Source organism: Lissotriton helveticus, chromosome 10, assembly GCF_964261635.1.
Source record: "Lissotriton helveticus chromosome 10, aLisHel1.1, whole genome shotgun sequence".
Lineage (NCBI taxonomy): Eukaryota > Metazoa > Chordata > Amphibia > Caudata > Salamandridae > Lissotriton > Lissotriton helveticus.
The window spans coordinates 1,072,016,095-1,072,035,804 of record NC_136071.1 but is presented as its reverse complement, the minus strand read 5'-3'; the positions used below and the strand labels follow the sequence as shown (position 1 = coordinate 1,072,035,804).

Genomic DNA, 19,710 nt, shown 5'->3' with positions numbered 1-19,710 from the left:
GTTCATATACACATTATGCTGTTTCTTTTTTACAGATGTGCATCCTGAAATTGCAAGACATCTCAAAAAGCAATGTCTATATTTCTCTAAGTGTACTGGGGATGCTCAGACGTGAGTCCCAGTTACTCCACACCACTGGAATCAAGCTAGCCGGGCTGAAGAGAGGTGTTACCTCGAAACAGGGCCGGTCCTCGGATGCTTGTTTCCGTTCTGGGAAGGACATGGCTTTTGTAGTTCGGACTGGACTGTTCCCATGGGGGCACAGGGTCAGCGCTGATTTGCATATCGCCATTGTCTAACCCAGGGTGGTGTGGAGTGGAAAAACGATGGATTTGGGCCCAGATCTTTGGACTGGGGTGAATGTGTGACATTGATCCACATTCTGTCCATCATTGTTGTGTTTGCAGTTACCGCTCTAAGTGTACTGGGGATGCTCAGACGTGAGTCCCAGTTACTCCACACCACTGGAATCAAGCTAGCCGGGCTGAAGAGAGGTGTTACCTCGAAACCGGGCCGGTCCTCGGATGCTTGTTTCCGTTCGGGGAAGGACATGGCTTTTGTAGTTCGGACTGGACTGTTCCCATGGGGCACAGGGTCAGCGCTGATTTGCATATCGCCATTGTCTAACCCAGGGTGGTGTGGAGTGGAAAAACGATGGATTTGGGCCCAGATCTTTGGACTGGGGTGAATATGTGACATTGATCCACATTCTGTCCATCATTGTTGTGTTTGCAGTTACCGCTCTAAGTGTACTGGGGATGCTCAGACGTGAGTCCCAGTTACTCCACACCACTGGAATCAAGCTAGCCGGGCTGAAGAGAGGTGTTACCTCGAAACCGGGCCGGTACTCGGATGCTTGTTTCCGTTCTGGGAAGAACATGGATTTTGTAGTTCGGACTGGACTGTTCCCATGGGGCACAGGGTCAGCGCTGATTTGCATATCGCCATTGTCTAACCCAGGGTGGTGTGGAGTGGAAAAACGATGGATTTGGGCCCAGATCTTTGGACTGGGGTGAATGTGTGACATTGATCCACATTCTGTCCATCATTGTTGTGTTTGCAGTTACCACTCTAAGTGTACTGGGGATGCTCAGACGTGAGTCCCAGTTACTCCACACCACTGGAATCAAGCTAGCTGGGCTGAAGAGAGGTGTTACCTCGAAACCGGGCCGGTCCTCGGATGCTTGTTTCCGTTCTGGGAAGGACATGGCTTTTGTAGTTCGGACTGGACTGTTCCCATGGGGCACAGGGTCAGCGCTGATTTGCATATCGCCATTGTCTTAACCAGGGTGGTGTGGAGTGGAAAAACGACGGATTTGGGCCCAGATCTTTGGACTGGGGTGAATGTGTGACATTGATCCACATTCTGTCCATCATTGTTGTGTTTGCAGTTACCGCTCTAAGTGTACTGGGGATGCTCAGACGTGAGTCCCAGTTACTCCACACCACTGGAATCAAGCTAGCCGGGCTGAAGAGAGGTGTTACCTCGAAACCGGGCCGGTCCTCGGATGCTTGTTTCCGTTCTGGGAAGGACATGGCTTTTGTAGTTCGGACTGGACTGTTCCCATGGGGCACAGGGTCAGCGCTGATTTGCATATCGCCATTGTCTAACCCAGGGTGGTGTGGAGTGGAAAAATGATGGATTTGGGCCCAGATCTTTGGACTGGGGTGAATGTGTGACATTGATCCACATTCTGTCCATCATTGTTGTGTTTGCAGTTACCGCTCTAAGTGTACTGGGGATGCTCAGACGTGAGTCCCAGTTACTCCACACCACTGGAATCAAGCTAGCCGGGCTGAAGTGAGGTGTTACCTCGAAACCGGGCCGGTCCTCGGATGCTTGTTTCCGTTCGGGGAAGGACATGGCTTTTGTAGTTCGGACTGGACTGTTCCCATGGGGCACAGGGTCAGCGCTGATTTGCATATCGCCATTGTCTAACCCAGGGTGGTGTGGAGTGGAAAAACGATGGATTTGGGCCCAGATCTTTGGACTGGGGTGAATATGTGACATTGATCCACATTCTGTCCATCATTGTTGTGTTTGCAGTTACCGCTCTAAGTGTACTGGGGATGCTCAGACGTGAGTCCCAGTTACTCCACACCACTGGAATCAAGCTAGCCGGGCTGAAGAGAGGTGTTACCTCGAAACCGGGCCGGTACTCGGATGCTTGTTTCCGTTCTGGGAAGAACATGGATTTTGTAGTTCGGACTGGACTGTTCCCATGGGGCACAGGGTCAGCGCTGATTTGCATATCGCCATTGTCTAACCCAGGGTGGTGTGGAGTGGAAAAACGATGGATTTGGGCCCAGATCTTTGGACTGGGGTGAATGTGTGACATTGATCCACATTCTGTCCATCATTGTTGTGTTTGCAGTTACCACTCTAAGTGTACTGGGGATGCTCAGACGTGAGTCCCAGTTACTCCACACCACTGGAATCAAGCTAGCTGGGCTGAAGAGAGGTGTTACCTCGAAACCGGGCCGGTCCTCGGATGCTTGTTTCCGTTCTGGGAAGGACATGGCTTTTGTAGTTCGGACTGGACTGTTCCCATGGGGCACAGGGTCAGCGCTGATTTGCATATCGCCATTGTCTTAACCAGGGTGGTGTGGAGTGGAAAAACGACGGATTTGGGCCCAGATCTTTGGACTGGGGTGAATGTGTGACATTGATCCACATTCTGTCCATCATTGTTGTGTTTGCAGTTACCGCTCTAAGTGTACTGGGGATGCTCAGACGTGAGTCCCAGTTACTCCACACCACTGGAATCAAGCTAGCCGGGCTGAAGAGAGGTGTTACCTCGAAACCGGGCCGGTCCTCGGATGCTTGTTTCCGTTCTGGGAAGGACATGGCTTTTGTAGTTCGGACTGGACTGTTCCCATGGGGCACAGGGTCAGCGCTGATTTGCATATCGCCATTGTCTAACCCAGGGTGGTGTGGAGTGGAAAAATGATGGATTTGGGCCCAGATCTTTGGACTGGGGTGAATGTGTGACATTGATCCACATTCTGTCCATCATTGTTGTGTTTGCAGTTACCGCTCTAAGTGTACTGGGGATGCTCAGACGTGAGTCCCAGTTACTCCACACCACTGGAATCAAGCTAGCCGGGCTGAAGTGAGGTGTTACCTCGAAACTGGGCCGGTCCTCGGATGCTTGTTTCCGTTCTGGGAAGAACATGGCTTTTGTAGTTCGGACTGGACTGTTCCCATAGGGCACAGGGTCAGCGCTGATTTGCATATCGCCATTGTCTAACCCAGGGTGGTGTGGAGTGGAAAAACGATGGATTTGGGCCCAGATCTTTGGACTGGGGTGAATGTGTGACATTGATCCACATTCTGTCCATCATTGTGTTTGCAGTTACCGCTCTAAGTGTACTGGGGATGCTCAGACGTGAGTCCCAGTTACTCCACACCACTGGAATCAAGCTAGCCGGGCTGAAGAGAGGTGTTACCTCGAAACCGGGCCGGTCCTCGGATGCTTGTTTCCGTTCTGGGAAGGACATGGCTTTTGTAGTTCGGACTGGACTGTTCCCATGGGGCACAGGGTCAGCGCTGATTTGCATATCGCCATTGTCTAACCCAGGGTGGTGTGGAGTGGAAAAACGATGGATTTGGGCCCAGATCTTTGGACTGGGGTGAATGTGTGACATTGATCCACATTCTGTCCATCATTGTTGTGTTTGCAGTTACCGCTCTAAGTGTACTGGGGATGCTCAGACGTGAGTCCCAGTTACTCCACACCAGTGGAATCAAGCTAGCCGGGCTGAAGAGAGGTGTTACCTCGAAACCGGGCCGGTCCTCGGATGCTTGTTTCCGTTCTGGGAAGGACATGGCTTTTGTAGTTCGGACTGGACTGTTCCCATGGGGCACAGGGTCAGCGCTGATTTGCATATCGCCATTGTCTAACCCAGGGTGGTGTGGAGTGGAAAAACGATGGATTTGGGCCCAGATCTTTGGACTGGGGTGAATGTGTGACATTGATCCACATTCTGTCCATCATTGTTGTGTTTGCAGTTACCGCTCTAAGTGTACTGGGGATGCTCAGACGTGAGTCCCAGTTACTCCACACCACTGGAATCAAGCTAGCCGGGCTGAAGAGAGGTGTCTTAGCTCGAAACCGGGCCGGTCCTCGGATGCTTGTTTCCGTTCTGGGAAGGACATGGCTTTTGTAGTTCGGACTGGACTGTTCCCATGGGGCACAGGGTCAGCGCTGATTTGCATATCGCCATTGTCTAACCCAGGGTGGTGTGGAGTGGAAAAACGATGGATTTGGGCCCAGATCTTTGGACTGGGGTGAATGTGTGACATTGATCCACATTCTGTCCATCATTGTTGTGTTTGCAGTGATATTTCTTAATCCAGCATAAAAACGAACCTAACTTCTGACTGTTGTCTCCTTTATTCTTTCAAATTACCATGTGCTTAATTTCTATCCATTGTTTGCCTCCTCCCTCTGATCACAACCTGTAAAATGCAGGTTTGCCCTAATCTCTGTGATTATATCTCTAAAAACTGGCCATAACTCATATCAAAGATCACAACTTCTCCTTCTTCCAGTCATACTCCTGCAACCTAACACTACCTTAAATCCTCAAGCTCATCTACTAGACCCACTGACCATCTGCATGAACTCTCATACCACCACACAAATAACCTAACTCCTGTTTATGTGACCGATTATAAAGAAACTGGAACACATGCATGGAATGGTTTGCTGAGCAAACAAGACTAAACCCAATAATTACCAGTAACCAATGAACTGCATTAATCACTAACCTGGGGTTCTGGAGCAGCGTTCTTCCCGAAGTAAAGCACATCAACACCTCTTCAGGGATAGTTAACGCTATATAAGTTGAATTACAATTGCAGCGAAATAACACTCTGCTAGGATTCAGTCTTTTATTTAAACAAGGACATCTTAGAGGAACAAGGTGTTCTCTTGTGTAAACACACTGGTCTAGTTTAAGATAAAAAAACTTGAGATCCTGATGTAATCTGCCACAAGCCTACTGGTGTAGCAAGGAAGACTATTTATAAAAGATTTTTTTTTAAATTGCGTTGTCCAGAAGAAGGTGTATATAAATATACAAATACCACCGAAACACATCGACGAACAAATAAATCTCAATAGCAAATGGACATAATTTGATTGAGATCACTAACTCTTTCCAGAGAAGCTTTACTCGATTTTTAAAAGAAAATCATAAAAGCAAACATTACAATAAAAGTGCCCTAAACATTTAATAATTATACACAATTTTTTTAAATTCGATAATAAATAGATAAGAACAAATGTTTATCAGTTATCACAATTAATAGTAGGATTCATCAAACAAGTTAATTCATTGTAGTCCGGAATTTTATGACGAGTTTTAAAAAAAAGAAACTGCACAAATTACAAAATCATTTTCTAGTGGCTGAAGTCTGATAAAAGCAGGTTTGCAAGTACGGATACCCCACTGCTTTAAAATCAGTTTCAGAAAGGTCCTCCGTGGGATTTCATAGAATTTACAAAAGAAGGCACAATGAATGTTAGACTGGACGGATATATCATCACAAGGACAGATAAAATTTTCCATAGCCCAATTATTAACATGAGGGAAAGTGATCAAACGGAAGAAGGTACCAAACCTAAAACGAGAGAGTAGCATTCGGGCATAACAACAAGGGTTAGACGTAAGATACCTTTGAAGCCCTTCGAAAGTAGTAATTTGTTGGTATCTTATGACTGTCGGCTTTATTTTCCATGCCCCACCTCTTGCTGTTTAAGTGGTCCATGACCATCTTTTTTAAAGATTTCCTGGGTACTAGTTCCATGGTCAATGGGCTAGTATAAAATTCCGAATGTCCAAGCTCTGTCATCATGTTCTTCACATAGGTTAGCCATTTGATATTTCCTACTCCTTCAAGTTTGAGGCACTCATTAATTAGATCACGGTTTAATGAGGTCTCAGGAGTGACCCAGATTTTATGCCATAATAATATGGGCGCTGTTTTATTAATGTCCAATATGTAGTGGAGCCCCAATTCAATATGTACAAGGTAGGTAGGTGTTGATTTAGGTACAGCCAATAAATGGCGAATAACCTGGTTTTCGCTGTGCTGAATTTTTTGGTCATTTTCCGTTCCCCAGAGGCCTGAGCCATATACAGCTGTGGAGAAACATTTAGCATTGTAAATATGAATCAGCTCTCTCACTGGTCTACTCCCTATTTTAGCCTCAAAGTTGTTCAGGGCGCCTATGGTCCTGGAAAAAGCAAGCTGTCTAGCTGACACAGCAGGCTGCCAACTACCTTTTCTATCGAAGTGTATACCCAGATAGGTGAATCTATCTGTGGACTCAATCCGCCTACAATCAAGAAAAATAGGACAGGGAGTCCTCTTAGTCCCTGTCCCGCATGACATTATGTATGTTTTGGGAATGTTCATTTTTAAACCCCTTTCTGCCATGTAGTTAGCGAATTTGAGGACAGCTCTCTGCAGTCCAATCCTAGTACGGGACATGATGGCAGCGTCATCCGCATATAAAAATAATGGTGTTGGTATTCCTATTATAGATGGATGATCGTGTTGGGACTCCCTAAGATGTTGGCTGATCGAGTTTATGTAAAGTGTAAAGGAAGGGGTGCAAGAATGCACCCCTGTCTCACACCCCTCTTGATGGGGAATTTTCCTGAACATTCACCCAATCTGCTATAACGGACCCTAGCACCTGCTCCCCTGTAGAGTTCTTCAATAAACTGGAGAATTTGATTGTCCAAGCCCAGGTCTTTTAATGTTTCCCATAAAAAGTTGTGGTTGACGCAATCGAAAGCAGAACTCAGGTCAACGAAGGCAATAAAAAGATTCCCCTTCTTGGCCTTCGATATTGTCAATGCAAGATTTAAACCCTGCTCTATTGTGCCTTTCCCAGTTCTAAAACCATATTGCAAATTTGATATAATATCAGTTTCCTCAGCCCATGATTGAATCCTGTGTAATACTATCCGACCTGCTACCTTCATTAGGGCATCAAGCAATGAGATCGGACGGTATCAGGTGGGGTCATTTCGATTGCCTTTTTTAAAAATTGGGACCACTATAGCTTCCGTCCAAGAGGGTATGACCCCTGTTGATTTACTTTATCTAAAACATTTGTTAATAGTGGAGCCCACAGATCGATTTCGTTTTTATGTACGTCTATTGGGACTCCATCTGGGCCCGGGGCTTTACCCGAGGGGCTGTCACTAATAGCTTTTAAGACCTCCCCACAGTTAAAAATAATATCTAACGGAAATACAGTAGGTGGGGAAATGTCAGACTGAATGTTCGGCAAGCCCGTTCCAACATTTGCATTGTTTACAGGGGTCGCTGTGTCGTAAAGGTGAGTAAAGTGATTAACCCATGTTTCCCCATCAAGGGCCTGATCTATGATATCTGCATCTCTGTTTGTTAGATAAGGGGTAATGACGGTTTTCCAAAAAGCGGTGTTATCCCTGCTTTTGGAAGCATCGCATAAAGCTGACCAAGCCTCCTTTTTCAGTTGATTTTTCCTATTTTTAATGGCCGCTTTGTATTGTTTCCTGGCTAGCCAAATCGCAAGCAAGCATCTGGGTGATGCGTGCAAAGCCCTTTTCAAAGAAGTATGTGCTTTAGTACAGCTTTTATTAAACCATCTATGAAGTTTGTTAGAGTTTAGTCGATGTTCCTTAGTTAATAGATTCTTCATCTCACCCTGAACTTTAATAAAGGAGCTCACAACTTTAGCTGGTTCCTCTGTACGAGATAAGCAGACCATCAGGTCTTCATGACAGGCCGATTCCAGTTTTAGTAGGAAATAAGCTGGGTTCACTTTATCCCACTTTAACGTGTATCCGTTGCAAGCAGCTAGTTTAATTGCCGGGAGGTATAAATATTACTCTTTTGGAGTCTCAGTTTGTCCTCTGAATTTTAAGGTGAAGGAAATGGGGTAGTGGTCACTAAAAATTAGCGGAAGGGTTTCCCATGAGGAAATCAAGGCCGCGTGGGAAATTGTTGACAATGTAAAATCAATCGTTGAATTACATCCCCTGCCGTTGAAAGTAGGCCAGAATGGAATGGCTGGGGAACATAATTCATTAATTTAAGACAAATTAAAGTAGAACAACATACTGCTAAAAACATTTCCAAGTTTGGAATGAATAAAATGGGTGGGAGAGTCCTCTTTGTGTTCGGCTAGACCGCACATGTCAGACGAGCCATATGGGCAGATGGTGCAATTAAAATCTCCCATCCAAATAAGAATCATCTCACCTCGTAAGTGGTCCTGAACAATAGATAAACTACTTTTAAGTTTGTCCATTACTTTATCCGCATTATTTTAGGGCACATTATTATAAAAATTAACTTTGTATTTTGATTTATCAGTAGGGTTATTTGAACAATTACTTTTAAATTAATAATGTATGTCCTCTGGGTTGTGCTTTTGAGTGTATGAATTATATTAATTTAATTGTCGTGATAATATTCTGAACTATGTTAACACTGCTTTATGTGTCTTATCATTTTGAAAAGACGGTGAATCTTTACTGTTTTTTATTTTTTGTTGTATCATTAAAGGAGGGACACAGCACCAAGTTCTCAATGTCCACTAAAAAAAAAAAAGACTACTAGACAGAGAAATAATATATTGTATGTGAATCTCAAAAGATTCATGCTGCAAAACTGTACCTGCATATATTATGCATAACAAATATACACACATACATGTGCACCAGCTCTTTACAACATCCTGTTATAGGTGGCCCCATCAGTTTTATCTTCACCCTGTTTGCCAACCCCCAACCATAAGAAAACACTTCAAGTATCCACTGACATTTCTCCTTGCCATGAAAGCCACTCTGACCCAAAGGCTCCATTCTGAGCTTAAAGATCCTCCTCCGAAGAAAGCCATTGGCTAGGTTTTCTGGCTATGGTTTCAAATATGCTTTCAATTCTTCAGTCACATCACACCTGGTCACCAAGGGCCCTCATCAAGCTTATGGTAAGGTATAGGATGCACTTTGGATATTGCTTATGACAAGTCCCCACTGGGAGAAACTTACTTCAAGAAATCTTTTGCATTCAAAAGTCTTTTGTCACTGGAATAAACTCATATGGTTTTTATATAATTTTACTATGCATTATCTGCATTTAGATTTGTACCTTAATTCATGTATTTCTGATAGCCTTTTTACTTCTTATAGCTGCACTTCCCAACGCCACTGGTGGTGTTAAAGTTTAATTTGGCTTATGCTGCAGAAAGGTAACCAGGATATTTTAAGAATGACTTTGGTCTGGATTAAGGCAATGTAGAAACTCTGTTAAGGGCTTTAATAGTAAAGTTCCTCACTCTCTTCTATTGTGTCAGCCTAACTATTCACACTATGTTACGGCAACCTAATACGGCTTGCAAAGAAAACATTATGAGCCTAATTAGGATGGTTGTTGGACTGCAACCGACGGCTTGTCGGTTGTGGTCCGACGGTCATCTGCTGTTGCGGTCCGACATTCACCTTTCAAGACATGCGGTCGGAAGCAGTAGTAAGAGGGACTGACTAATGCTTTCCAACAGGCTCAAGGAGCCCGTTGGTACATCGGGAACTCCTCATAATCCCATTAGGATGGCAGCTCTGCAGTCTGGATTATGATGTCGGTTTCCGACTTCCTTTCCATGTCGGTCTTTCTGACGTGGCAAGGCTGTCGAAAACCGACATTGGGGGCCCCAAGCAGGGCTCCCTTCCCCTCTGGCCCTCCACATCGTGGCCTGGGGTGCGCCAAACATCCCTGCACCATGGTGCAGGGATGTTTGAAAGCATCACATTTTTAATGGGAACTCGTGATGCTGCCATTTTCAGCCCGCTGCAAAAGCTCCCATTAGTAAATGGATGTTTTCAACTGCACTATGTGTGGTCTCATCCAAATGGGATGTCAGAACCTCCTACATATGGTCGGGTGGTTCATTCGCCGCAATGTCCGCCCGACATCATAATGAGGCCCTTAGTAATTACAGTTGATTGTTTAAACATGCCTCCCTATTTAGAATACATCTAAAATTTACTTTTAAGTCATTGAAGAACAAAACTAGGTGGTGAAGTGTTTTGTTGGGATATTGTTGGGATATTATTCATCAAGTAATTTCAGAAGAAAAGGCCTAGAAGGTTAGGTTTGGATATAGGTGTGTGAATAGAAGGACTTTCACTTTGGTATGTCAAATATCAAACAGAGTTTATATTTCTCTTAATTTATCATCTCTATAAAGACATTTGGGTAGCTTGCTTTTACCAGTTGTGATGTAAATGGGCCATGAATCATTCACTCCCAAATTACTTCTTTTTTAACACGTTTCCAACTCAAGCCATTCCATTTTATAGCCACCAGTCAAATAAACTCTGTTCCAGTGCCCCAAACCTTTTTGCTTTGTGTCTCATCTCATAATTTTTCTCCATTCATCCGTATTTCCCCTACACTGTCATTACTTACCAATCCCAGTTCTCACTGAGCTTTATTATCTCTAAGTAGTTCTCGTATTATCTCTATATATTTTCATTTGTACATTGCATAGTTCTTCATGTGTAACGTGACCCGCAGGCAGATCAGAAGCGTTTAGGCTGTGCGGGCCTCTCTTTGGTGTCATCCAAAGAGCAGTTTGGAATTATGAAGACATGTAATTTGGGAAAACAGAAAAACAGAGCTTTTGGCGCCACTTACGAGTGTTGCCATATTAGCTGTTTTAAAAAGGAACAGATTTGGGCCTTTGCATTAATAACTAAAAAGATGGTGTAACTGGAGAGCGGGCCTTCAAAATGGGCCCATGCTGCCCGCCCTCTTTTTGTGATGTTCCTGTTGAGACATCCGTTCTGTTCCTGCTGAGATATCTGTTCTGTTCCTGCTGAGATATCTGTTCTACTTTGCTTCACTTCATTGTCATTTGATGAGCTCAAAACATGTCTTCTATCATATTCCTTTGTGCTCACGTTTTGATATGTCCCATCATCCATGCATCGTAGCTCATCCGTTCATGCTCTCTTAGCTGCTTCACCCCTGTACTCATAGACTGTGCAGCCAACGTGACGCTCCCATCTTGCAGCTCTCAGTTACTTCCACCCTCTCTGGTCTCTATAAGCAGTCACCATCCAGGTCAGGCCACATTACACTGTTTCTTCTTGTTCTCTAATTACTTAATTACTTGCTGTCTGGGCGAATTTGCTTGTGATACAGGTGCCCTTTCGGCCCTACCCTTTGGGACGAGCGATGTGCGCGGGGTATTTTACTCTTTGATGTTGGATCATTTACTTCCTGCTATTTGATATGTTGAGGATGGATGGCCTTGACAACATTAGAGATTCTACAGGATGCTTACTGTGATTGTACTGTTTGCTATTATTTCCTATAATGTGGAACTGTATATATATATATATATATATATAATGCGAATGAAAACACACACAAAAATAAACCATCCCTTCTGCATCCTGCTAACCCATGATCAATCAATGTGTTCCATCTCTTAAGCATTTATCGGCATTCTTCTCATTATCACTTAGTATGATTCTTAATTGTTGTGCTTACCTGCAAGAACACTGCAGTCATAAGAACCAAAGCCTTCGAAGCAAGCACACCCCCATTCTAAACACTGCCCATTTCCACTGCATAGCTTAGGACACCGCAATGCTTGGAACATCCTTTCTAGTGCATCCCCATGTCTTTCGGCATTGTAGCTCCCTTCTTCTAAGATTCTGCGTTCACAATCATTCTCCAACAAGGCAAGTCCAGCTTCCGCCCAAGTGAGATCATCCTTTAACAACAAATCCGTAACGCACATCTCTAGGACATCCCCAATCCTGCTTCCAAGGAGATCCTCACAAGATTGAGCTATGGTTGAATTGCTTATGGCCTGTTGGCATACCTCCAAAGCTCCGGAATGTGTAAGTCCAGAAGGTGTAGGCCAGGAGGGCATAATCTCCTGGTTGGTATCCGCTGTGTGGTCCTCTGGGAAGAAATAATTAAACCCTTCAAGGTCAGTTTGGCTGAGGCTTTGAAATGGAAATGAGGGAAGGTATTCATAATAATTCTGACGTTTCAATCTACTTCGGACAGACTGTCCCTCAGGAGAATAACTTCCAAGATGATGATCATTCCACCTGTTTCTCACACTCCCCAACCTCTTCTTTTCCATTCTGTTTTCATCCTCTGATTTACTGATGGTCCTCAAGTGTGTTAATGCATTTATGTATTTTGAAGTTTGATTAATTTGTAGCATGTTTCCAGACAGAAAGCTGAAAGGATCCCTCTCATCCTCGTCAACCAATGCACGTTTAGATAAATCCCTGCTCTCTTCAACAGAGCTAATATATTCAGCAGTCACATCCAGTCCTGGTATCAGAGCTGACTGTTGTACATTACCATTGCTCTTGCAAGAAGTTAGAAATTCAGCTTGAGATGCAGGATCCAGCCTATTGGAAGACTGATATTGCTCAGTGCCATCAACAGTACATCCACAGTAATTGTTCTTCTTAGGTGAGTCAAGTGGAGTTGGAGTTTTGTCAAAAAAACTATCCCCAGGAGGAATCCTGTAAGTGTGAGAAAGAAAAATAATGATCATGATTTTGCTTTTTAGATTTCCTCTTTAGTACTTCACCCTCCAATACAATTGATTATTCAATGGTAGTCTGTGTTTGTTAACCAAAAATGTAGTAAAGATCAGTTTTTTTTCAGATTGATAAAAAAGTATGCAATTTATCTTTGAAATTCATTATGTGCAAAATTGCATCAAGCACACTCATCCAATTGCATTGAAAACCTGCCTGTATGATATTTTAATAAAGAACAAGGCTATCCAATATATCAAATGAGATGCCTTATTTCCTCATTAAATTTGGTTTTAAAGCACAAATATAAAAAAGCATCACAGTCATTATTAAAACCCATATAAAAATTCCAAGTTCAGTGTGTTAAAAGTCTATGTGTAAGCGCTATATAAAATAAAATGCACCAATGAGTATCGCAATACATTCCAAGAGGGAAAGCTCTAACTTGGATGGATACAAAAAAAATGAACAAAAATAATTTACATATGCTGATTTGCAAGCCATAACAAGGGATCAGGCAATATTGGTTTAAATGCTAATCAGACTTACCAAATTTAATTGGAAAAAGTAAAGTTAAAACTGGATTTATACCATGCTAATCAATACAAATGGAATGTCCCATCATCAATACCTGGTTTCCCCTTGGGCTGTCAATAACGATACAAATTTACTAACTGGTAAGATACCATTGGAAATGAGTAGCTGGACCGTTCTGCTTTTTCATCCTCCTTGATCATTTGATAATGGTTGCTTTGGATTGACTGAAGGGTCTGTTGTAGCAAACACAATAAAAAAGAATAAAGAGGCTTTCTTTAAAAAGTTGTCCTTACCTCCATTCATTTATAAACGTGTGATGATTATCAGAGGTTTGTGGGATTTCGATACCATTGATATCATGAAAATCGTTCCCAGTATCACCATCAAAAGTGCCGCACAGTCCAAGTGTGTTCTTATAGTCCGAGCTTGGGGCTCGGAGGGTTAGACTCATTCCCCAGTCACTCACATCAGAGCGGATGAAAGCCCCAGAAGAGAAGGAGATCTACAAAAAGAGAGAAGATTTCCACACAGCAAGTTGGAAGATTAGTATATATAGAATCTGGTGAATTAATTACCCTGGAACACAGTAAATAACAAATTGCAACTTATTTACTTGATACAATAAATTTTAAATTACGGGCCGATTAGGATCGCGGTTTTCCCGCATCCTCCAGGCCGGCGGAAGCCACCGCCGGCCCGGAGGATGCGGGAAAACCGCTGGGGAGGCACAAAAGACCCACCGCCAAATTAGGATGGCGGTGGGTCTCAAAATCGGTCCGCAGCTTTTCCACCGCGGTCGCCTTCCGACCGCGGCGGAAAAGCTCTAACATGGCTGGCGGTGTCTATCAGACACCGCCAGCCATATTAGGAAGGGGGTCAACAGATGCCTTTCCGCGGCGGATTCTCCGCCGTGGAAAGGCATACGGTGGTTTCTTTGGGGGTCCGTTGCGGGCCCCCAGGTTGAGTGGGGGGGGTGGTGGGTACCTATGGTACCCCCCTGCATTTGCGTGCACGAAGCGGCAGGCACCGCGTGGTGCCTGCCGCTTTGTGCATGCAAATGCACTTTTGTCATGAAGCAGCACCCGCCGCAATGTAAAAAATACAGGATGTGACCGCCAGGGTGGCGGTCACATCCTAATTGCCATGGAGGGACCGCAGCTGCCCATGCGGCGGTCCCTCATACTCAGTGGTGACGGACAGACGCAAGTCCGTCCGCCATCATAATCAACCCCTTAGTTTGGCAAATAAATGAGTTTAACACCCAAAGATATACGTCTAAACCAGTGATGGTTTAATCAATCTATTACCATTCACAATTTGTATTACTCATAGAGCAAATCCAAGTCATCTTAGTTATAGCCAACAGAATCACTGACTCTTTATTTTACTAGAGGCAAAATTCCATTATCTATGAGTGATCTTAGAAATTACATCAAATTAAGTGACTCAAATTAAACACCAAAAATCTAATTAAATCACCGCATAGAGTAATTTGTCTTTAAATATTTATGAAGCACACTGCTAGGGCAGGAACATCAAAACTCAAAACAGAACAATCTATGCTTTGATCAAGAAAAATCAGGTTTTCAATTGCATACAGTACAACAGATAGGTTGATGGAAAAAAGAAGAGCGCACCCATGTTTGAAACCCTGGAAAGACAAGTAGTGTACACCTTGGTGGAACTTCCACCTCATAGGTACCATTGGAAGATTTATAGACAATGACCAAAGCATTCTGATTGGCAAATAGGACAGCAAAGTATGAAGGTAGGCTACTTGTTGTTCAGGATATTTTGTCAAAGGCAAAGCCTTTTGAATAATGAGCATTTAGCAACCAGGAGTGAGTGTAACTTGGGAAAATGATCGGACAAAGAAGATCATTGAGGGAGAAGCTATACAACTGTATACTAGATAACATGTAGTATACCAAATGATATTGATTAGATAAACTAGTAGACTACGGTAGAGTGTATTGCAGTAACTCAGTCACAAGTCTAAGATGGTCTGAAGTTCTGCTAAGTGACAAGAGAATGGTAACAGAGGAAGAATTCTTCTAAGTATCCATAGGTAAAAGTCACAGATACTAGACTCCTTATTTATTTGAAGTGTCAAGGATCATCACATATAAATATAACTGTGGTGACAGGAGGAGAATTACACATCACTGTCAAACCACATTGATGAAGGTGAGTAGTTAAGACTACATTTCCAGTTAGATGTCCTTAGCTTATACTGAGAAATACCTGTAACTCCTGGGCAGTCAGCTCAACACTGTGCAAGCAGAGACAGCAATTTTATTCCACACCAAGCACCCAGACACTGAAGGTATTGTTTGTCACATAGGAAAATGTAGATGCTCAAACATTTTCTGAATTTGAGGAAATCCAGTTTAGGTCAAATTCAAGATGTGAGTAATAGGATTGTTTAGAATGAACAACTTTGGTAAACACTTTTATTTAAGCAATGTTTCTTCTGTTAATGTTAGGAAATGTTATCAAAGTATTGATTTATGTGATGAAGACATAATTGCTTTCTAAACTGAGCTGATTATATTAATTTCTTTGTAAGTTTAACTACAAAAGGTGACATTTGCGTGACATTACCTCCTCTAGTAGATTTGTCAACTACACTATCTGACTCATACCTTTCAACAGTGACTTAATTGGGGATATGTTGCTTCTTAGGATCGCTCTAGAAAATTATTACCTTCCCAGTTACATGCATTTTTCCCGTATGGAGATCTGCGTTTTTACAGCAGGTAATCCCCAATTGTACAGACCCACACAAAAATATGAACACAATGAAAACTGGCAACAGCTATCTGCACAAATCTATAATCCACTGTGGGAGCCAGGGCAGGGGCGTAACACAGGCCCCCGCAGCCTATGTGGTGCGGGGGGGCCCGAAGCTCCAGGGGGCCCGAAAACCACTCCTGCTCAGGGGCAACTCCCTTCTCACGCATGTCTCTCTGTAAGTGGTGCTGTGCTTGGATGGCAAGTGTCAATGTCCCATTACCTGCGTAATTCCCTGGAATGAAAGTTCAGCAGGCCACACCAATCTTGGCACACACTCATCCCGCCATCATGGTCATCAAGTCCAATACATATCAGTGCTGTTCATAATTTTAAGCATTTTAAGCATTTACCACCTGGTCATTTGTGAACAGCAGGCATGGGCTTTTGTCTGCAGAGTAAAGAAGAGTATTGACCCTCCTGCCAAAACCTTTGTATCAGTAAACAGTCTGAATTCTTCTGAATGTCCTTGTACTAATTCCAGCCAAAATAGACCACAGTTCTCTTCTCACGTCCTTGGAGCAGCAAGCTTGTCTTCGCCTTAATGGGTGCTGGTATAAGTTCAATGGTTACTCTCCAGGATAGGCCAGGGACTTTCAGGTAGATTCATGAAGCATTTTTGCGAGCGCAAACGGTGCGAATCGCAAAAATCGTCCGTTTGCGCCCCCAAAAATGGCATGTGAGATTCCTCAAAGGTTCATGAACTCGCAATTTGAAAAAACGCAAATAATTGCGATTTCTCAAATTGCGATCGCATTTAAGGAATCTCAATTAGAGATTCCTTAAATGCTATTCATGAACCTTTTAAAGATTGCGAATTCGCTATTTTTTGCCGCTATTTACCGCGAAGTCTGACTTCGTGGTAAATAGCGAAAAATGTTACACACACGTCCTTTGGACATGTGTGTGCGCAACATCAGTCTACATTGACATTTCAGGGGTGCTACAGGGTGTCCTTTGGACACCCCTGGCACCCTTGAAATCGCATCCTTATTTGCGATTAGCAAATTGCTAATCGCAAATAAGGAATGACTCCCCATTCATTCCTATTAGGCCCATAGGAATGAATGGGGAGTCATTCCTTATTTGCGATTAGCAATTTGCTAATCGCAAATAAGGAACCTGTAGAAATCGCAAATAATATTGCGATTTCTACATGAATCCCGTTTTGCGAGTTCTTAATAGCGATTCCTTAATATTCGATATTAAGGACTCGCAAATCGGGACATTGATGAATCTGGGGGAGGGTGTGTATGGTGACCAGTGAACAGAGTCCGTGCCATCCATGGACGAGTGGAGTATAGTCAAACTTGCTGCACTGCCAGTAGAAATCCATCATCCTGGAGGTGCCCCATTGCATATCCAGAATGTGCATGATCATGCCTCAGTTAGCATTTGTGCCCATTGGAAGCGTTCCTTTACCTCTGAAACATAAGGAATATAGAGTAGATTCCTGTACAATTAATAGTTGCCTCTTCTAGCGAAGTATATTCACCCACCTCGGTGTCCCAGATTTCCTGACTGGGGTGATCACGCTTTCATTCATTCATCTACCCTGTGACGGATTCCTCCTCATATCCTCGAGCTGGGTGGCCCTACACAAGAACTTCATGTTGAGAGACCACTTGTTGTTTGAAAAAACTGCCCCAGATATGCTAAGGGCAATCCTCGGTCCACAGATGGATGAAGGGGCAGATGTGTATGTGCATTGAGTTTGGGGTATTGCTACCTCCAAGAATCTCTTCTCTGAGAAGTCTTGGGGATAAACCGTATCCTGCCCTACGGTGTCCTTTCTGTGCATACTGTCTAGCTTGGTTTGGATGTCATTAGGTTTAGCGAAGAGGATAATAGAGTTGGCTTGGTTTCTTATAGGGTCAAATTTACTACTACCCTGTTTGGTTCTGCTTTGTTGGGTTGGATCTTGGCCCTTATCCTGCATGGATGTAAGTGGATGAGTCATTTTTCTTTCTCGGGGGCTACCTCTTGGAATATGTAAAGCCTGACTGCTCCTACTGCATGCTGGATCAGCAAACAGACATAACATGACTTGGCAGATGTTTGGGAGCAACTGCAGTCATGTATTGGTACCTTATGTTGTGCAGGAGGGCACTGTGCTGTGCATGTGGGATGCTGGTGTTCTGCTGAGTGTAAATATAAGTGACATGTCAGAGACCCCAACGCAAGTGCTGTGATAACTTTTGAGTAGACTCCATTTTGGTTGACAGTTCCTTGGTAGTGAATAGGTGCAGTGGCCTCCATAATAGACAGGGGCTACATAACCATTTGGTCAACTGGGAGGTGTCTGGGGTACTCTGGTGGCCGTGGTTTCCTGTATCAGTTCAAACTAAAAGCTAGAGGTGTTAGTTTAAAGTTTCAAATGCAAACTTCTTGTCCGGGCTGGGGTGTTTGTTGTGGCAGCTGGGTTTTGGTGAATTGAAGGTTCGGTGGTTGACCTGTTTGTATAAGAGCTTGTTTCATTGTTAACTCAAAAAACATTATATATGTGTAGTAATCTGGGTTCCTGTAATTTTTTCTTTAGGGAGTGTCTTCCACACTCCACTGGTCGCTATTTTGTGAGGCACCGGAATGTGGCACCAGTCTGGTATCTTTTTGATAGTTCTGGGAGAATACGGAGATAATTGGTTATCCAGGCAGTGTATTCTCTTTTAGGAACCATTGGTCCACCTCCTTCTTTTATTCCTAAATGGATCCTTTGTTTAATACAAGATATTTGTGAGGTGATCTTCAGAGGCATAGGGACAGACAGCATCATGCTTTATCAGGAATTCTGTGGGTGTCTTCCATGGATGTGTCTTGCTTGGTGTATGCACAGAGTTGGTGTGAGTTGTGTCTTTTTCGACTACATGTGCACATGAGTACGTGGTGGGGAGGCATGTTGCTATTTAGTGTTGCTTGTGTTTGCAACACGCCCTGAGATTCATGTGTGTGTATCTCTCAGCTACAAGCTTGTGGCATGCTACGTGGCCCTCCCTTGTGGCACCAGGTATCTCAACCCCACCTTTTCTCTGGAAACCTCTTTTTGGGCTAACTTTGGGCTTTTTCTCTTTAGTTTTGGGTGTTTCTTTAAGTCTCGTGTGATCTACTATCTCCTTTGTCATGTGTGTGAGGGTATTGGAGGCTACTCTGTGTCCCCCTTTTTACCCCATCTATACTTCCTTGAGGTGTCCGAGGTCAGGCCGACTGCTTTCCCTGGAGGGTGCATGAGCGGTTCTGGAGCATTTGTTATCACCACACATGCTCTGGGGGTGTGTGCGCACCCTGTGCTCTACCATCGTCTGGAGCTTCAGTGGACATCTGGGAGCCCTGTCCCAGGCACCCCTTTTTCCGTGGACCACACCCTGCTTCCTTGCAGTGTACTTGGGCCTGCTGTCCCTAGCTGGTGACTAAGATCACTATGGTTGGGTGTTATAAGGATATGGCATGGTGTCCGAAGTTCGGAAATGTGGGATAGTTCACAAAACACAGGAGAAGGCTGGCTGAGTCATTATTTGTTTTGGGACCTCAAAAATGTGCAACCCAGGAATTTTGATCAACAACTAAAAATAAAAAATAAAAGTCTGCTGAGAGATGATGTAAACAACAAACTCGGGGACTCGCTTTGCCATTCCCGTGATGTCTGGTCACTCTCATGAATCTCCCTTAACTGGAGGTTTGCACTCTACGTCATGCGGATCCCTTGCAGCTTACGGACTTTTTGTATGTGCACTGTGGAGTTTTTTGTTTTTTTTGCCATCCCCGGCACATGGGAATCCTGGTCCTGACACTGAGGATAGC

The 19,710-nt window shown here is 43.7% G+C and overlaps 1 protein-coding gene across 1 annotated transcript in view; it reads right to left on the bottom strand.

Annotated features, from left to right (window-relative positions):
- The window catches only part of VWDE (von Willebrand factor D and EGF domains), a 402,281-nt gene that overhangs the window by 132,165 nt on the left and 250,406 nt on the right, over positions 1 to 19,710 (bottom strand). The window contains exons 11-12 of the mRNA XM_078662843.1: positions 13,416 to 13,624; positions 11,567 to 12,567 (exon numbers count right to left, since the gene is read on the bottom strand). Coding sequence (XP_078518969.1) covers positions 11,567 to 12,567; positions 13,416 to 13,624 — 1,210 coding nt within the window. The remainder of the gene's footprint in view (positions 1 to 11,566; positions 12,568 to 13,415; positions 13,625 to 19,710) is intronic.